Source organism: Lipotes vexillifer, unplaced genomic scaffold (assembly GCF_000442215.2).
Source record: "Lipotes vexillifer unplaced genomic scaffold, Lipotes_vexillifer_v1.1 scaffold314, whole genome shotgun sequence".
Lineage (NCBI taxonomy): Eukaryota > Metazoa > Chordata > Mammalia > Artiodactyla > Lipotidae > Lipotes > Lipotes vexillifer.
In genome coordinates, this window is record NW_006777107.1 from 331744 (window position 1) to 350209 (window position 18466).

At 37.7% G+C, this 18466-nt stretch overlaps 1 protein-coding gene across 1 annotated transcript in view; it reads right to left on the reverse strand.

Moving 5' to 3' along the window:
- CFTR (CF transmembrane conductance regulator) overlaps positions 1–18466 on the reverse strand; it is a 206379-nt gene that overhangs the window by 38725 nt on the left and 149188 nt on the right. The window contains exon 22 of the mRNA XM_007450771.1: positions 10666–10917. Within this exon, the coding sequence (XP_007450833.1) occupies positions 10666–10917 (252 nt within the window). The remainder of the gene's footprint in view (positions 1–10665; positions 10918–18466) is intronic.

An 18466-nucleotide genomic window follows, 5' to 3' on the forward strand; every position in this document is an offset into this window, starting at 1 on the left:
AGCACAGGTCACTGCCCCCACCCCTCTTCCGGGGAGCCTGTGCAGCCCGCCACTGCCAGGTTCCCGGGATCCAGGGACAATTTCTCAGGGAGAACACACGGCGGGCCTCAGGCTGGGGCAACGTCACGCCGACTTCTGCCGCCGCAGGACCGCTCCGCACTCCGTGCCCCTCCCTGCCCCCGGCCTGAGAGCGCCAGAGCCCCCGAGTCAGCGGCTCCTTTAACGCCGTCCTGTCTGAGCAAAAAGCAGACGCCCTCCAGCGACCTACACGCAGAGGCAGGGCCAAGTCGAAAGCTGAGCCCCTGTGAGCTGTGAGAACAAAGAAGAAAAAGGGAAATCTCTCCCAGCAGCCTCAGAAACAGCGGATTAAAGCTACACAATCAATTTGATGTACCCTGCCTCTGTGGAATACATGAATAGACAGCGAATCATCCCAAATTGAGGAGGCGGACTTCTAGAGCAAGATCTATGATTTTTTCCCCTTTTCCTCTTTTTGTGAATGTGTATGTGTATGCTTCTGTGTGAGATCTTGTCTGTATAGGTTTGCTTCCACCATTTGTCCCAGCGTTCTATCCGACCATTTTTTTTTTTAATTTTTTTCTTAATAATTAATTTTAATTTAAAGAACTCTGTTATACTTTACCTTCTTTCTATCTTTCCTTCCTTCCTTCCCTTTTTGAGACAACGAATCGTCCCAAATTGAGGAGGTGGACTTGGAGAGCAAGTTTTATGATTTTTTCCACTTTACCTCTTTTTGTGAGGGTATATGTGTATGCTTCTATGTAAGATTTTGTCTCTATAACTTTGCTTCCACCATTTGTCCTAAGGTTCTATCCTTCCCTTTTTTTTTTCCTCTAAATAATTATTTTTTTAATTCAATAACTTTATTATACTTTATTTTATTTTACTGTATCTTCTTTCTTTCTGTATTTTTTCCTTCCTTCCCTCATTCCTTCCTTCCTTCCCTCCTCCCTCCCTCCCTCCTTTCTTTCCTTCTTGCCTTCTTCCTTTCTTTTCTTCTTTCTTTCTTTCTTCCTTCCCTCCTTCCTTCCTTCCCTCCTCTCTTTCTTTCTTTCTTTCTTTCTTTCCTATTTCCTCCTACTTATACTAATTCTCTCTACTTTCTCTCCCTTTTATTCTGAGCCGAGTGGATGAAAGGCTCTTGCTGCTCCAGCCAGGAGTCAGGACTCTGCCTCTGAGGTGGGAGAGCCAACTTCAGAACACTCGTCAAGAAGAGACCTCCCAGCCCCACATAATATCAAACGGCGAAAATCTCCCAGAGATCTCCATCTCAACACCAGCACCCAGCTTCGCTCAACGACCAGCAAGCTACAGTGCTGGACAACCTATGCCAACCATATAGCAAAACAGGAACACAACCCCACCCACTAGCAGAGAGGCTGCCTAAAATCATAATAAGTCCACAGACACCCCAAAACACACCACCAGACGTGGACCTGCCCACTAGAGAGACAAGATCTAGCCTCATACACCACAACACAGCCACTAGTCCCCTCCACCAGGAAGCCTACACAACGCACTGAACCAACCTTAGCCACTGGAGACAGACATCAAAAACAACGGGAGCTACGAACTTGCAGCCTGCAAAAAGGTGAACCCAATCACAGTAAGATAAGCAAAATGAGAAGACAGAAAAACACACAGCAGATGAAGGAGCAGGATAAAAACCCACCAGACCTAACAAATGAAGAGGAAATAGGCAGTCTACCTGAAAAAGAGTTCAGAATAATGATAGTAAAGATGATCCAAAATCTTGGAAATAGAATGGACAAAATGCAAGAAGCAGTTAACAAGGACCTAGAAGAAATAAAGATGAAACAGACAATGATGAACAACACAATAAATGAAATGAAAAATACTCTAGATGGGATCAATAGCAGAATAAATGAGGCAGAAGAACGGATAAGTGACCTGGAAGATAAAATAGTGGAAATAACTACTGCAGAGCAGAATAAAGAAAAAAGAATGAAAAGAACTGAGGACAGTCTCAGAGACCTCTGGGACAACATTAAACGCACCAACATTCGAATTATAGGGGTTCCAGAAGAAGAAGAGAAAAAGAAAGGGACTGAGAAAATATTTGAAGAGATTATAGTTGAAAACTTCCCTAATATGGGAAAGGAAATCGTTAATCAAGTCCAGGAAGCACAGAGAGTCCCATACAGGATAAATTCAAGGAGAAATACGCCAAGACACATATTAATCAAACTGTCAAAAACTAAATACAAAGAAAGCATATTAAAAGCAGCAAGGGAAAAACAACAAATAACACACAAGGGAATCCCCATAAGGTTAACAGCTGATCTCTCAGCAGAAACTCTACAAGCCAGAAGGGAGTGGCAGGACATACTGAAAGTGATGAAGGAGAAAAACCTGCAACCAAGATTACTCTACCCAGCAAGGATCTCATTCAGATTTGATGGAGAAATTAAAACCTTTACAGACAAGCAAAAGCTGAGAGAGTTCAGCACCACCAAACCAGCTTTACAACAAATGCTAAAGGAACTTCTCTAGACAAAAACACAAGAGAAGGAAAAGTCCTATAATAACGAACCCAAAACAATTTAGAAAATGGGAATAGGAACATACATATCGATAATTACCTTAAATGTAAATGGACTAAATGCTCCCACCAAAAGACACAGATTGGCTGAATGGATACAAAAACAAGACCCATATATATGCTGTCTACAAGAGACCCACTTCAGACCTAGAGACACATACAGACTGAAAGTAAGGGGATGGAAAAAGATATTCCATGCAAATGGAAACCAAAAGAAAGCTGGAGTAGCAATTCTCATATCAGACAAAATAGACTTTAAAATAAGGACTATCAGAAGAGACAAAGAAGGACACTACATAATGATTAAGGGATCGATCCAAGAAGAAGATATAACAATTGTAAATATTTATGCACCCAACATAGGAGCACCTCAATACATAAGGCAAAAACTAGCAGCCATAAAAGGGGAAATCGACAGTAACACATTCATAGTAGGGGACTTCAACACCCCACTTTCACCAATGGACAGATCATCCAAAATGAAAATAAATAAGGAAACACAAGCTTTAAATGATACATTAAACAGGATGGACTTAATTGATATTTATAGGACACTCCATCCAAAAACAACAGAATACACATTTTTCTCAAGTGCTCATGGAACATTCTCCAGGATAGATCATATCTTGGGTCACAAATCAAGCCTTGGTAAATTTAAGAAAATTGAAATTATATCAAGTATCTTTTCCGACCACAACGCCATGAGATTAGATATCAATTATAGGAAAAGAGCAGTAAAAAATACAAACACATGGAGGCTAAACAATACACTACTTAGTAACGAAGTGATCACTGAAGAAATCAAAGAGGAAATTAAAAAATACCTAGAAACAAATGACAATGGAGATACAACGACCCAAAACCTATGGGATGCAGCAAAAGCAGTTCTAAGAGGGAAGTTTATAGCAATACAAGCCCACCTTAAGAAGCAGGAAACATCTCGAATAAACAACCTAACCTTGCACCTCAAGCAATTAGAGAAAGAAGAACAAAAAAACCCCAGAGTTAGCAGAAGGAAAGAAATCATAAAAATCAGATCAGAAATAAATGAAAAAGAAATGAAGGAAACAATAGCAAAGATCAATAAAACTAAAAGCTGGTTCTTTGAGAAGATTAACAAAATTGATAAACCATTAGCCAGACTCATCAAGAAAATAAGGGAGAAGACTCAAATCAATAGAATCAGAAATGAAAAAGGAGAAGTAACAACTGACACTGCAGAAATACAAAAAATCATGAGGGATTACTACAAGCAACTCTATGCCAATAAAATGGACAATCTGGAAGAAATGGACAAATTCTTAGAAATGCACAAACTGCCAAGACTGAATCAGGAAGAAATAGAAAATATGAACAGACCAATCACAAACACTGAAATTGAAACTGTGATTAAAAATCTTCCAACAAACAAAAGCCCAGGACCAGATGGCTTCACAGGCGAATTCTATCAAACATTTAGAGAAGAGCTAACACCTATTCTTCTCAAACTCTTCCAAAATATAGCAGAGGGAGGAACACTCCCAAACTCATTCTACGAGGCCACCATCACCTTGATACCAAAACCAGACAAGGATGTCACAAAGAAAGAAAACTACAGGCCAATATCACTGATGAACATAGATGCAAAAATCCTCAACAAAATACTAGCAAACAGAATCCAACAGCACATTAAAAGGATCATACACCATGATCAAGTGGGGTTTATTCCAGGAATGCAAGGATTCTTCAATATACGCAAATCTATCAATGTGATTAACCATATTAACAAATTGAAGGAGAAAAACCATATGATCATCTCAATAGATGCAGAGAAAGCTTTTGACAAAATTCAACACCCATTTATGATAAAAACCCTGCAGAAAGTAGGTGTAGAGGGAACTTTCCTCAATATAATAAAGGCCGTATATGACAAGCCCACAGCCAACATCATCCTCAATGGCGAAAAACTGAAAGCATTTCCACTAAGGTCAGGAACAAGACAAGGTTGCCCACTCTCACCACTCTTATTCAACATAGTTTTGGAAGTTTTAGCCACAGCAATCAGAGAAGAAAAGGAAATAAAAGGAATCCAAATCGGAAAAGAAGAAGTAAAGCTGTCACTGTTTGCAGATGACATGATACTATACATAGAGAATCCTAAAGATGCTACCAGAAAACTACTAGAGCTAATCAATGAATTTGGTAAAGTAGCAGGATACAAAATTAATGCACAGAAATCTCTGGCATTCCTATATACTAATGATGAAAAATCTGAAAGTGAAATCAAGAAAACACTCCCATTTACCATTGCAACAAAAAGAATAAAATATCTAGGAATAAACCTACCTAAGGAGACAAAAGACCTGTATGCAGAAAATTATAAGACACTGATGAAAGAAATTAAAGATGATACAAACAGATGGAGAGATATACCATGTTCTTGGATTGGAAGAATCAACATTGTGAAAATGACTCTACTTCCCAAAGCAATCTATAGATTCAATGCAATCCCTATCAAACTACCACTGGCATTTTTCACAGAACTAGAACAAAAAATTTCACAATTTGTATGGAAACACAAAAGACCCCGAATAGCCAAAGCAATCTTGAGAACAAAAAATGGAGCTGGAGGAATCAGGCTGCCTGACTTCAGACTATACTACAAAGCTACAGTAATCAAGACAGTATGGTACTGGCACAAAAACAGAAAGATAGATCAATGGAATAGGATAGAAAGCCCAGAGATAAACCCATGCACATATGGTCACCTTATCTTTGATAAAGGTGGCAGGAATATACAGTGGAGAAAGGACAGCCTCTTCAATAAGTGGTGCTGGGAAAATTGGATAGGTACATGTAAAAGTATGAGATTAGATCACTCCCTAACACCATACACAAAAATAAGCTCAAAATGGATTAAAGACCTAAATGTAAGGCCAGAAACTATCAAACTCTTAGAGGAAAACATAGGCAGAACACTCTATGACATAAATCACAGCAAGATCCTTCTTGACCCATCTCCTAGAGTAATGGAGATAAAAACAAAAATAAACAAATGGGACCTAATGAAACTTCAAAGCTTTTGCACAGCAAAGGAAACCATAAACAAGACCAAAAGACAGCCCTCAGAATGGGAGAAAATATTTGCAAATGAATCAACTGACAAAGGATTAATCTCTAAAATTTACAGGCAGCTCATGCAGCTCAATAACAAAAAAATAAACAACCCAATCCAAAAATGGGCAGAAGACCTAAATAGACATTTCTCCAAAGAAGATATACAGACTGCCAACAAACACATGAAAGAATGCTCAACATCATTAATCATTAGAGAAATGCAAATCAAAACTACAATGAGATATCATCTCACACCAGTCAGAATGGCCATCATCAAAAAATCTAGAAACAATAAATGCTGGAGAGGGTGTGGAGAAAAGGGAACACTCTTGCACTGCTGGTGGGAATGTGAATTGGTTCAGCCACTATGGAGAACAGTATGGAGGTTCCTTAAAAAACTACAAATAGAACTACCATATGACCCAGCAATCCCACTACTAGGTATATACCCTGAGGAAACCAGAATTCAGAAAGAGTCATGTACCAAAATGTTCATTGCAGCTCTATTTACAATAGCCCGGAGATGGAAACAACCTAAGTGCCCGCCGTCGGATGAATGGATAAAGAAGATGTGGCACATATATACAATGGAATATTACTCAGCCATAAAAAGAAACGAAATTGAGCTATTTGTAATGAGGTGGATAGATCTAGAGTCTGTCATACGGAGTGAAGTAAGTCAGAAAGAGAAGGACAAATACCGTATGCTAACACATATATATGGAATTTAAGAAAAAAAAATGTTATGAAGAACCTAGGGGTAAAACAGGAATAAAGACAGAGACCTACTGGAGAACAGACTTGAGGATATGGGGAGGGGGAAGGGTGAGGTGTGTTAGGGCGAGAGAGAGACATGGACATATATATACTAACAAACGTAAGGTAGATAGCCAGTGGGAAGCAGCCGCATGGCACAGGGAAACCGGCTCGGTTCTTTGTGGCTGTCTGGAGGGGTGGGATAGGGAGGGTGGGAGGGAGGGAGACAAAGAGGGAAGAGATATGGGAACATATATATATGTATAACTGACTCACTCTGTTATAAAGCAGAAACTAACACACCATTGTAAAGCAATTATACCCCAATAAAGATGTTAAAAAAAAAACAAAAAACCTTCCCTGAATAGCCCAACTCCCAGCCAAATGATAATAACTGCTTCCTCTTCTGAACTACCTTAGCATTTTACCTATATATCTCTTATTGAAGGGTATTTAAGTTTTTTTGGGGGGAGGGGAGCTCTTTTCAAGAATAAAGATTTCAAAATTATAAACACAAAATTATGTACAGGGCCTTGAAAGGGGCTCAGGCAAGTGAAGTTCTTTGAAACCTCAGCCTTGTTAGCTTCAGAGTAATTCTGCTTTAGCTGTTACTGGATTTCACATTCCCCCTTTTAGATTGACATCTTCTGTGACAGATCTCTCTCTCTCTTTCTGTCTTCTTTCTTCTGCTCCTTCTTTTTCTTCTTTTAAGAGAAGCAGGTAAAATAGGACTTTGAGGTCAGACAGATCTGAGTTTGAGATCCCTGCTACTTCACTCACTTAACTGATTGTTAGTTTCTTCCACTATGCACAAAAAGGGCAATAACATCTACCTTTGGAGTTAAAATAAGATCAAATGTGATAGCAAATAAAGGTCTTTAAACAGTGCTTAGGACATGATAAGCACTCTATAAATATCTATAGCCTTATGTGAGTGATTTTCAATTCCCCCAAAGCACCTAGGGAGTGTCTTGCAAAGACACATCGCCTGCTTCCTGTATAAAGGTTCAGAGAAGAATGGAATGCCTGAGCATATGGCTTCTTCCTCATTCTACAGCATCTCTGATTACTACTCTCGCATCAAGGAAACTACCTACAAAAACGAGGACTCTGAAACTCTTGTCACTCTACTAGGACTTGTTTGTATTTAATTTAGTGGGCAAGTGAGTATTGGAAAAGCAAATGGATGGGAGAATGTCAGGAGGAGGGAAAGCAAATAATTTACCAAATCTATTCCTCCTGTGGATCAACCTATCTGTTGCTGTTGTTATAACTTCACAGCGCTTTTGGCATCCATTCTCGTGACCCTCAGCTGCCTATGGCATTCACTGATGTATAAAGCAAGAAAGAGTAATTATGCTTTTATCAATGGAAGGGAAGAATGAAGGCAAACCATTAATTTTACTTAGTTCCAAAGCATAACTTTAGACAATCTCATTCTAATATTAGGGGAAAATTCAGTCTAAAACCCAGTCTTTCCACTTATGCCCATTTATACTTTTCTCTCAGAAAGAAAAAAATCTCATTCTTGATAAGCGTAAATATAACAGAGAGCTAATTTTAGTAGTATATATGTAGTATTTAGTAGTATGTGAATATATTTTTTCTAACTAGACTAAAATTTCCAGTGTTCAATTTCAAGCCATTTAGTGTAAGATGTAGAAAATTTGTGCTCACTCTATACATTTTTCTTATCAAAACTTTGCCTAATACATCCAATTATCAAACATTCCTAAACCCATGGGCAAAAGCAAATGAAAACAGTCTGTTTCTGTGTTGGTGACAGTGATGGTGGCCTAACAAAACTTACTGACCATTATCTCCCCAGTTAAAAAAAAAATCTGTTTGAAATTAAACCACAGAGAGATGAAGTTTTAAAATTCAGTTTTCAGGGAATTCGTTGGTGGCGCAGTGGTTAAGACTTCGCGCTCCCAATGCAGGGGGCCGGGTTCGATCCCTGGTCAGGGAACTAGATCCCAAATGCATGCCACAACTAAGGAGCTGGTGAGCTGCAACTAAGACCAGCGCAACCCAATAAATATTTTAAAAAATAAATAAAATAAAATTCAGTTTTCATAAGAAGTGGCCCTATTGTATTCTATCTCAATTTAAATGGAAAAGAAAGCAATCAAAACAATATAATACTCCTGCTAGATTTACAGAGTGGCCCAGAATAAGGAATCTGGAGAGAATGTAAAATCACATTTACAGAGCATAAAATGTAGGGAGAATGACCATCCCCTTCTCTAAGAATCAGTTCCAGAATCCGTATATTTGAGTAACTTCTGTGAATTCAGCCCAGCGCTGGGATCCATAAAAAAGCACTTCAAAATAGTACAAGGTTATTTTTGCTTATTAAATAATAAAAAATTATTGCTTCATAAATAATTATAACTTAGCACATGATTGGGAAAAAAATTTAACAATCCATACCTTGATGAAAACTCCAACTAAACAAGAAAATTGGAAAAAGCTAAGAAAAAAGTATCACTTGTTTGAAAGAGTGCCAATTACGTAAAATTTAAGAAAACTTTAGATGGAGTCAGCAACAAAATGTTTCCCTCACCTGAAATGGAAGACAGTTTCAAGATGCAAAATCTAAAACATGTTATAATTTTGGTTTATTTAACCGCTTCTTTAGTTGGTAAGGTAGCAATCAATTAGATATTCTGCAAGTAGAATCACATTTAAAATGGTCCCAGGGCTTCCCTGGTGGTGCGGTGGTTGAGAATCCGCCTGCCAATGCAGTTCGATTCCTGGTCCAGGAAGATCCCACATGCCACAGAGCAACTAAGCCTGCGCGCCACAACTACAGAGCCTGTGCTCTAGAGCCCGTGAGCCACAACTATTGAGCCTGCATGCCGCAACCACTGAAGCCCATGCACCTAGAGCCTGTGCTCTGCAACAAGAGAAGCCGCCGCAATGAGAAGCCTGCGCACCGCAACAAAGAGTAGCCCCTGCTCACCGCAACTAGAGAAAGCATGTGCACAGCAACAAAGACCCAACGCGGCCAAAAATAAATAAATAAAATTAATTAATTAAAAAAAAAAGATCCCATTATATGCCCAGGAGTGGGATTGCTGGATCATATGGTAGCTCTATTTTTAGTTTTTTAAGGAACCTCCATACTGTTCTCCATAGTGGCTGTATCAATTTACATTCCCACCAACAGTGCAAGAGGGTTCCCTTTTCTCCACACCCTCTCCAGCATTTATTATTTGTAGACTTTTCGATGATGGTCATTCTGAGGAGTGTGAGGTGATATCTCACTGTAGTTCTGATTTGCATTTCTCTAATAATTAGTGATGTTGAGCATCTTTTCATGTGTTTTTTGGCCATGTGTATGTCTTCTTTGGAGAAATGTCTATTTAGATCTTCTACCCATTTTTTGATTGGGTTGTTTGTTTTTTGATATTGAGCTGCATGAGCTGTTTGTATAAGCAACCTAAATGTCCACTGACAGAGGAATGGATAAAGAAGATGTGGCATATATATATATATATATATATATATATATATATAATGGAATATTACTCAGCCATAAAAAGGAATGAAATAATGTCATTTCCAGCAACATGGATGGACCCAGAGATTGTCATACAGAGGGAAGTAAGTCAGAAAGAGAAAGACAAATATCATATAATATTGCTTATATGTGGAACCTAGAAAAATGGTACAGATGAACTTACTTGCAAAGCAGAAATAGAATCACAGATGTAGAAAACAAACTCATGTTTACCAAGGGGGAAAGAGGTGAGTGGGATGAATTGGGGGATTAGGACTGACATATATACACTACTATGTATAAAATAGATAACTGATGAGCACCTACTGTATAGCACAGGGAGCACTATTCAGTGCTCTGTGGTGACCTAAATAGGAATGGAATCAAAAAAAGAGTGCATATATGTATATATATAACTGATTCACTTTGATGTACAGCAGAAACTAACATAACATCGTAAAGTAACTACACTCCAATAAAAATTAATACAAAAATAAAATAAAATGGAATAAAATGATTCCATTATATAGACTCAGGACTTTGCAAAGTATATTTCACATGAAACAATGACTTCATATAATAATTTGAAAATATTTGTGTTCAATATTGGTCCTAGTCTATAATAACAGTGTTACAAATGGATTCTACTAACACATTGCTTTAGGCTACTGAGATTCACTTACTGAACACAGGTTTAACAAAGCAAGCAATGTTTAAATCTCACCCTCTGGCCAGGACTTATTGAGAAGGAAATGTTCTCTAATATGGCATTCCCACCATCTATATACTTCGCTGTGAGGTCTTTCACGGTCATTCGGCCCCCTGAGGGCCAGATGTCATCTTTCTTCACATGATGATTCTCGATAATCATAACTTTTGAGAGCTGGCCATCCTTGGATGGTTTCAGTGACTTGTTAGGTTTACCATCTTCTGCTGGCATATCAATAAACTTAAAGACACGGCTCACAGATCGCATCTGAAATAAAAATAATTTTTAATTTTTATTTAAGAGCTGCAGACAATGTCTTAATTAGTTTGGTGTTCCCTAAAAAATAACTCGTAAGATGTCATGCTAGCTAGTCTTCGCTTGGTTATTTGTTAGGTTTTTCAATGAACTAACAGGAAATAATTGGATGTAATTAAAAGCTTAACCAAGAGAATTAACTAGGATTTCTATAAATGCGCTCTATATAAAACTGCTTGTTTTTGTGATCAGTAAATTCTCAGTTACGCAAGTCACACATAAATAGCCAAACTCTACTGAAGGGAATAGATGATGTCAAGGGGAAAACTTTTTTCTACCATGAGTAGTACTACACAATGTTTTACAACTGGTATATTATAATAAAATGTTTCACACCTCTAAACCACTACATAAGAGTCTTGCCTTATTCTCACATTAGTACATTAATAACTATCAACAATTCTATGTCAGCTGGGTGGTAAGTGGACTCTTGAGGCTTAGTAAATTTTGAATAACCACAATAATCTTCAAACAAATTTAAGTCACTGGCATATACCTGTAGTTAAATATTATATTTTTAATCTGAATTACTTAAAGATCAATTTCCATTGCTGAGCAAAATGTGACTGTGTATAAGAGCTGTATTTAAAATTCAACGATTTTTAAAATTAATTTATTTTTAAAAATTTATTTTATTGAAGTATAGTTGATTTACAATGTTGTGTTAGTTTCTGGTGTACAGCAAAGTGATTCAGTTATGCATATGTATATAAATTCTTTTTCATATTCTTTTCCCTTATGGTTTATCACAGGATATTGAATATAGTTCCCTTGCAACAGTAGGACCTTGCTGTTTAACCATTCTATATATAATGGCTTGCATCTGCTAACCTCAAACTCCCAATCCATCCCCCCATCCCGCGCTGCCTACCCGGCTTGGCAACCACAAGTCCATTCTCTATGTCTGTGAGTCTGTTTCTGTTTTGTAAATAAGTTCATTTGTGTCATATTTTAGATTCTACATATAAGTGATATCATATAGTATTTGTCTTTCTCCTTCTGACTTACTTCACTTAGTATGATAATCTCTAGTTGCATCCATGTTGCTGCAAATGGCATTATGAAATTCAACTATTTTTTAAAGGTGCTTAAATTCTTTAACAAGAACATATTTCTCTGAACAACTATAATTTATTGGAATTTTGAATGTGATTTTTAAAATAGCCTGGCATATAATAAGCATCGAATAAATATTTGAAAAAAATTTAAGTGAATAAAGGGATAAATATGTGAATGATTAAATATATAAATAAATAAATGAATAAGAAGAAAGAGTTGGAGACTTTGAATTCACTCAATTTCCTTTTTTTTTTTTTTTTTTGCAGTACACAGGCCTCTCACTGTTGTAGCCTCTCCCGTTACAGAGCGCAGGCTCCAGATGCGCAGGCTCAGCGGCCATGGCTCACGGGCCCAGCCGCTCTGCGGCATGCGGGATCTTCCCGGACCAGGGCACGAACCCGTGTCCCCTGCATCGGCAGGCGGACTCTCAACCACTGCGCCACCAGGGAAGCCCTCAATTTCTATTTTTAAAAGATCATCCTTGATTCTATGGCTTAGTCCTTCACAGGAGTTAACAGCTTACTAGACAGAAATTTTTTTGTCTTAAAAGTAATTGTTGATTCTGGCTTTACCCAGTCAAGAATTTAACCTTCTCCTTTACAATGTTAATTTCTTAGCATTGTATTTATAGTTAAGGTTTAGATTAATAGAAATGATTCTTTTTGCAAAGAACTGGTGGGAAGAAATACCTTTGGGCATGTGTCTGTATTATTTCTATTTTTCATTATCAAAAGGTGAAATGGGAAGAATTCTTCACCTTTAGTATGAATGACTGGTAGATGAATCAGAGAAGTTTAGATATTGATCCTTAACTGAACATTAAAAGTTCCATCTTAGCAAATCTAATAGCATTGCCTGTTTTCACACGCACTGATCAAGCCTGCTGTTTATAAAGAGCTTTCCTCTGTCTAGTAATTGTGTGCTTCAATTTCCTTCATCTTGAGAATATCTTCAAATTATCTTCAATAATTATTTGAAATTCAAAAAGGGAATCCTTTTAAGCCAAACCCACTGTAAATGGAAGTGAAAAGTATCCAAAGCCCACATCCATCATAAATAACTCTAGAGGAAATGAAAGGCATATTATAACTAGTCCTCTGACATAGTATTTTAAATTCCAAATTATGGGTGATTTTCAGGGTTTGTTAAATCCTGATTCAATTATTTTTTATTAATTTTAAATTAAAGTAAACTGTTGACATTTCTGCATGTGAATGCTGTGAAGAATTCTGAACTAGTCTTTGTTAGGTGCTTTAGTATGTCAAGAAAGGTACTGTATAACAAAAATCTATCGTATTTTCATACTTCCAAGCAATCAAAAAAAACATTTAAATATTGCTATATAAACTACTCAAAATTATATGTGGTGTTATTAGAAAATGACATTCAAAACTACTATTTTGGTAGCACTAAAATGTAGTGGATAAGCTTTCTGTGTAAGGATTTGTGTTTGGGTACAGCAAATTACATTCTCCATTAGCAAGGGTGAATCCAGAACTTCTTTGTTTGCTTGTTTGTTTTTTGAATGCAGAACTTCTAATGTCAGCTATGATAGATGGAATGTACCTATCAAATTTAGAAAACAATTTTCAACTCGTCACCTTTCATATAGTCTAATTGCATGAAGTGACCCCAAGACAGGCTATTATAGTTACCCACAGCATGGTCAAATATCCCTGACCAAGAACTAGTTCACCTTAACAATGGGCACTCATCCACAGCACATGAACATTCACTCAACTCAATGGGTTAGAATATTTTCTGATGGGAAGAAAAGGTGGCTAGTGCAGACACCTGTATTATGGTCAGTTTCTCAGCCACTGGAATGCCATTACTGAATAGATGATGTGGCCAGATAATGTTATGAATTGCTAACTAATTCCTTGTGCCTCACAGGCTCTCCAATTTGCACATTCTACTTTCACTGCCTCTCAAAGGAGAAGCTACATTAGAACCAGAGCACAGAAAATCATTTCTGGTCTTGCAAGTTGCAAAAAATTGCCTTTGTAGTCAGAGACTGACAGTTTGAAAATTTTGAGCCACATGAATATTGCCTTTTAAGCTTCAAAAACCAAAACCTGAAGGACACAAAGCACAGTGTTTATGTAAAAAACAGTAGTCATGGATGAAATTCTGATGGATGAGAAATAGCTTCTCTCCTCACTGCACAATCCAACTCATGAATGGGCTGAGACACCAACTCCTCTTAAAAGAAGCACTGCCTTGCAACTGAACTCTGGTTCTCTCCTCAAGTAGATTTGAGGGATTTTAGAACATAGGAAGCCTATGCCTCATTTCTAAGGTGGAGCCAGGAATGAGGAGGGCCTTAGAGAAGCTTCCAGTGCCCGGCATGGCACAGGAGCAATAGAGTGGACACGGATGCTTGGTATGTCTAGACGTAGATAACTTGACATAGCTTCAGATTTTCTTCTATTTCCAGAATGGTGCTGAAGGGAAGCCAAAGAATCCCAATGCTTTGATCCCTCAGGGTCTTCCATTCCTCAGAGACAAGGAAGCAGCTGAGAGAGAGAGAGAGAGCTCACCTAGGGAGAGCTCAGAATCAGGACCAGAAGGACAAAGACCCAATATACCTGGACTGTACACCTCTAGGTCAGAGATAGTCTTGGAGACAGCAAGCACAACAAGGGACAACCTAGGGCCAGATGCCCCCTCCTTCAGTGTCTTGGTATCCTGTAAACTCCACTCACAATTTATTATAGATTCACTTCTAGGAAGATCTCTGTATTTGCTGAGGTTGTTTCTTCCACTCGGCGGAAGGCATGTTCAAATAGAAAATAAATTTGACTATAGCACAAGTAGTCATATTTCTCGTACACTTGATTTCACAGCCAAAGATTCATACCTGCAATCAAGGATGGATCCAGGTTTGGTGGAACCTGAAACTTAAGTAATTTAGGGGACTCTTCTTAAGAAAAAGAATATATGTACAATGAAATCTTAGCCATAAAAAGGATGAAATATTGCCATTTGCAGCAACATTGATGGATCTAGAGAATATCATACTAAGTGAAGCAAGTCAGAGAAAGATAAATATTATATGATATCATTTATATGTGAAATCTAAAAAATAATACTAATGAATCTACCTACAAAACAGAAACAGACTCACAGATACAGAAAACAAACTTATGATTACTAAGGGGGAATAAATTAGGAGTATGGGATTAACAGGTGCACACTACTATAAATAAAATAGATAAGCAACAAGGATTTACTGTATAACAACAAGGATTTACAGGGAACAATATTCAAAAAGAGGGAAGAAAGAAAAAGAATTAAAATTCTGTATAGAAAATTAAGTATAGGGCCTTCAAAGGGTTCCATGCAAGTGAGAGAACGTGAAGCTTACATCTTATGGGCTTCAGTTAAATCCACTGTGGCTATTACAGTAAACTTATTCAAGCATTTTTTGTTGTATCTTCCCCATCTAGTGTTTACCATCATGCAGTCCCTTAACAAATCTTTGTTCATAATGAATTAATGCATTGTTCTGCCTCATATGCAGAAAGCAGTTTCTGAGCAGGGAGAATGACAATGCTGTGAGGACCTTAGCAGGAAATCCAGGCTGCAGTTGTAGCCTTGGCCTCTCAGCCTGAAAATATACATTGCTATTTGGATTAGAAGGAAGTTTGTAACATACCAAACTATTTTTAGTCTCATATATTTATCTTCATTGAGCTTTTTAAACTAACTTAATCCCGTCTCTAATTTGGAATGTCTAAACATTTTCAGGTGACATGTAAAAACTGCTACACCATTGTCCAGCTATGTAGATGGAGCTGGATGGAAATTCAGAGTTGGCAATTTTCAGAGTTCTGTAGACGAAGTCAGGCAAACTCCTTAACCTTAAGCTGCTGCTTCCGTGCATAGAAAAGTGCTTCCCGAAGAGGAATGAGGGGGAAGCTCTGTCTAGCCCACTGACAGCAAAGTCAACATAGCCATTACCAGCTTAGGTGGGAGAATGTGTCTTATATTTTAAAAAGTAAATGATGAAGCCAAAATGAGACCCAGGCACTGAAACATCAAACCTTTCCTCACATGAAGAGGAAAACTTGATATTTGCACAGACTTCTATAAAATTGGAGTTTAACTAAAATGAAGTGGGATTTTTGCTTGAGTAGCATCTGCTTTAAATTTTTGGCTTGGTTATTTAAATTTATTTTGCTCAAAAACTTCTCCTGAGTCAATCTTTAAAACTGAATCTCATTATCTTTATGATAGCATCTAAATCAGGGGTCCCCAACCCCCAGTCTGCAGACCTCCACAGGTCCACGGCCCGTTAGGAAGAGGGCCGCACAATAGCAGGTGAGTGGTGGGCCAGCGAGCAAAGCTTCATTTGCCGCTCCCCATCGCTCCCTGTCACTCGCGTTGCCGCCTGAACCAACCCCCCAACCCCCCGTCCGTGGAAAAATTGTCTTCCACAAAACCGGTCCCCGGTGCCAAAAAGGTTGGAGGCCGCTGGTCTAAATTACTAATCTAAGCATCAGGAGAACAGAGTCTTTTGGGAAAAGACAGCTCCACAGCCTCATCTCAACTTTATAACAGATATATTTAGTGAAAAAGAAAATGATTCCTGATTTCCCTTTCCACCTTTTGTTAACAAAGAGGGAAGAAAAGGCTTAAAGGCTTGCCTATTCTAGGGCAAGTCAGGAAGCCAGACTCCTCTCCCTCACAAAATATTGCTCTTTTTCCTTTCATCTTTTTGGTTATTTGGAAACCAGTACATCAAAACTGTGCATTAACACCTAAACTACATGCTGTAATACCCCAAAAGCCATGATGATAGAAAATATATTTCATAAGCCTGAGATCTGGCTGGCAACACTAAAGAGTTTTCATAACTGGTTGTTATAGGAAGATTATAAGAAATAAACGTGAAGAGAATCATCTAGAAGAGTGACATGTGAAAAACCACACATTTTGCAAGAGAGATTTTCAAAATGTGAAGTACATGAAAGGGAGGATTAAGTGTTTTAAATCATAGGTTCTTCCTGGTAGGCCCAAACTAAATGCTTTTCAGAATCAACTAACTAGAGACCTGAGACCCAAGACCACGTTAGAGTCATTGGCATAATCTTTAAGCCATGCATATAGACTTAAGAGATAATGGTTGAGTAGTGACCGCCTGGAGGGGTGGGATAGGGAGGGTGGGAGGGAGGGAGACACAAGAGGCAAGAGATATGGGAACATATGTATATGTATAACTGATTCACTTTGTTATAAAGCAGAAACGAACTCACCATTGTAAAGCAATTATACTCTAATAAAGATGTGGGAAAAAAAAAAAAAAAAAGAGAGATAATGGTTATCATGGAAACAGACTCTGCCCAGAACATATTCTTGAAACTCTGGTCTATCTTTCTGCGCCTATTACTTATGCTCCTAGAGCACTTAAAATGTCAATCAGAACTGTATTGTTATAAATTATTAACAGCATAAGTGAGTTACTTATAGTATACTATAAATTCTAACCCTTTGGAAATTATTATAGCTTGCTATTTAACTTGTGGCAAATCACATGGCAAGTCAATGTCACTCTTTCTGACTGCAAGAAGTGAGAAAGAGAAAGAAAACACATTACAACTAATGACAAAAGACATATCCTAAATAAACGTAGAGGTATCAAATATGTTGTGCCTATTTCAATAATTAAGAGCTTCAATAATCAAGGTACTAAGTGCCAATAGGCAAAGGAAGACTCTCAAATTTACCTATCTGAAAAGGTCTGATATCACTTATTGAATCTATTACTCAAACTTGAACTCTTTCTGGTGTTACTGTTTTTTAAAAGCACATGACAGGCCATCAGCAAGTGCCTGGTGAATGCAATTGGGTCTACGTGGTATCCATTAAACATATTTCAAAGGAAATCTCAAGAAGAGAAGATTTACTAAAAAACAAAATCCAGAACAACAAATGAAAATATTTTCCCAAGGTTTTGATTATCTATAAGCATCTTAATTTTGAGATAGTGCAACTTCCCCAAGTTCTCCATCATTAAGCACCATCCTTTATAGGTCTTATACAGATTTATATGTGTCATTGGTTGATATACAGGACAAAAATAATTTGCTGATGGTCTGTCAGTTCCAAGGTAAATTCTATCCCATAGACCAGAGGTCAGCAAAACGATGGCCCAATGGCCAGATCCAGCCACATCCATTTGTTTACATTAGCTTTGCCCTACAAAGGCTGAGTTGAATAATTGCCATAGAGACCACATGGCTCACAAGGCTGAAAAAAGTACTATCTAACCCTTTATAGACAAAGTTTGCTGACTCCCTGCCATGACTCACAGAAAACTGGAGTGAAAATGAATCTTAGAGACCATCTAATCCAGTGATTCACAAGTCTAGATATACCAGAATCACCTGGAACACTTTTTTTTTTTTTTTTTTTTTTTTTTTTTTTTTTTTTTTGT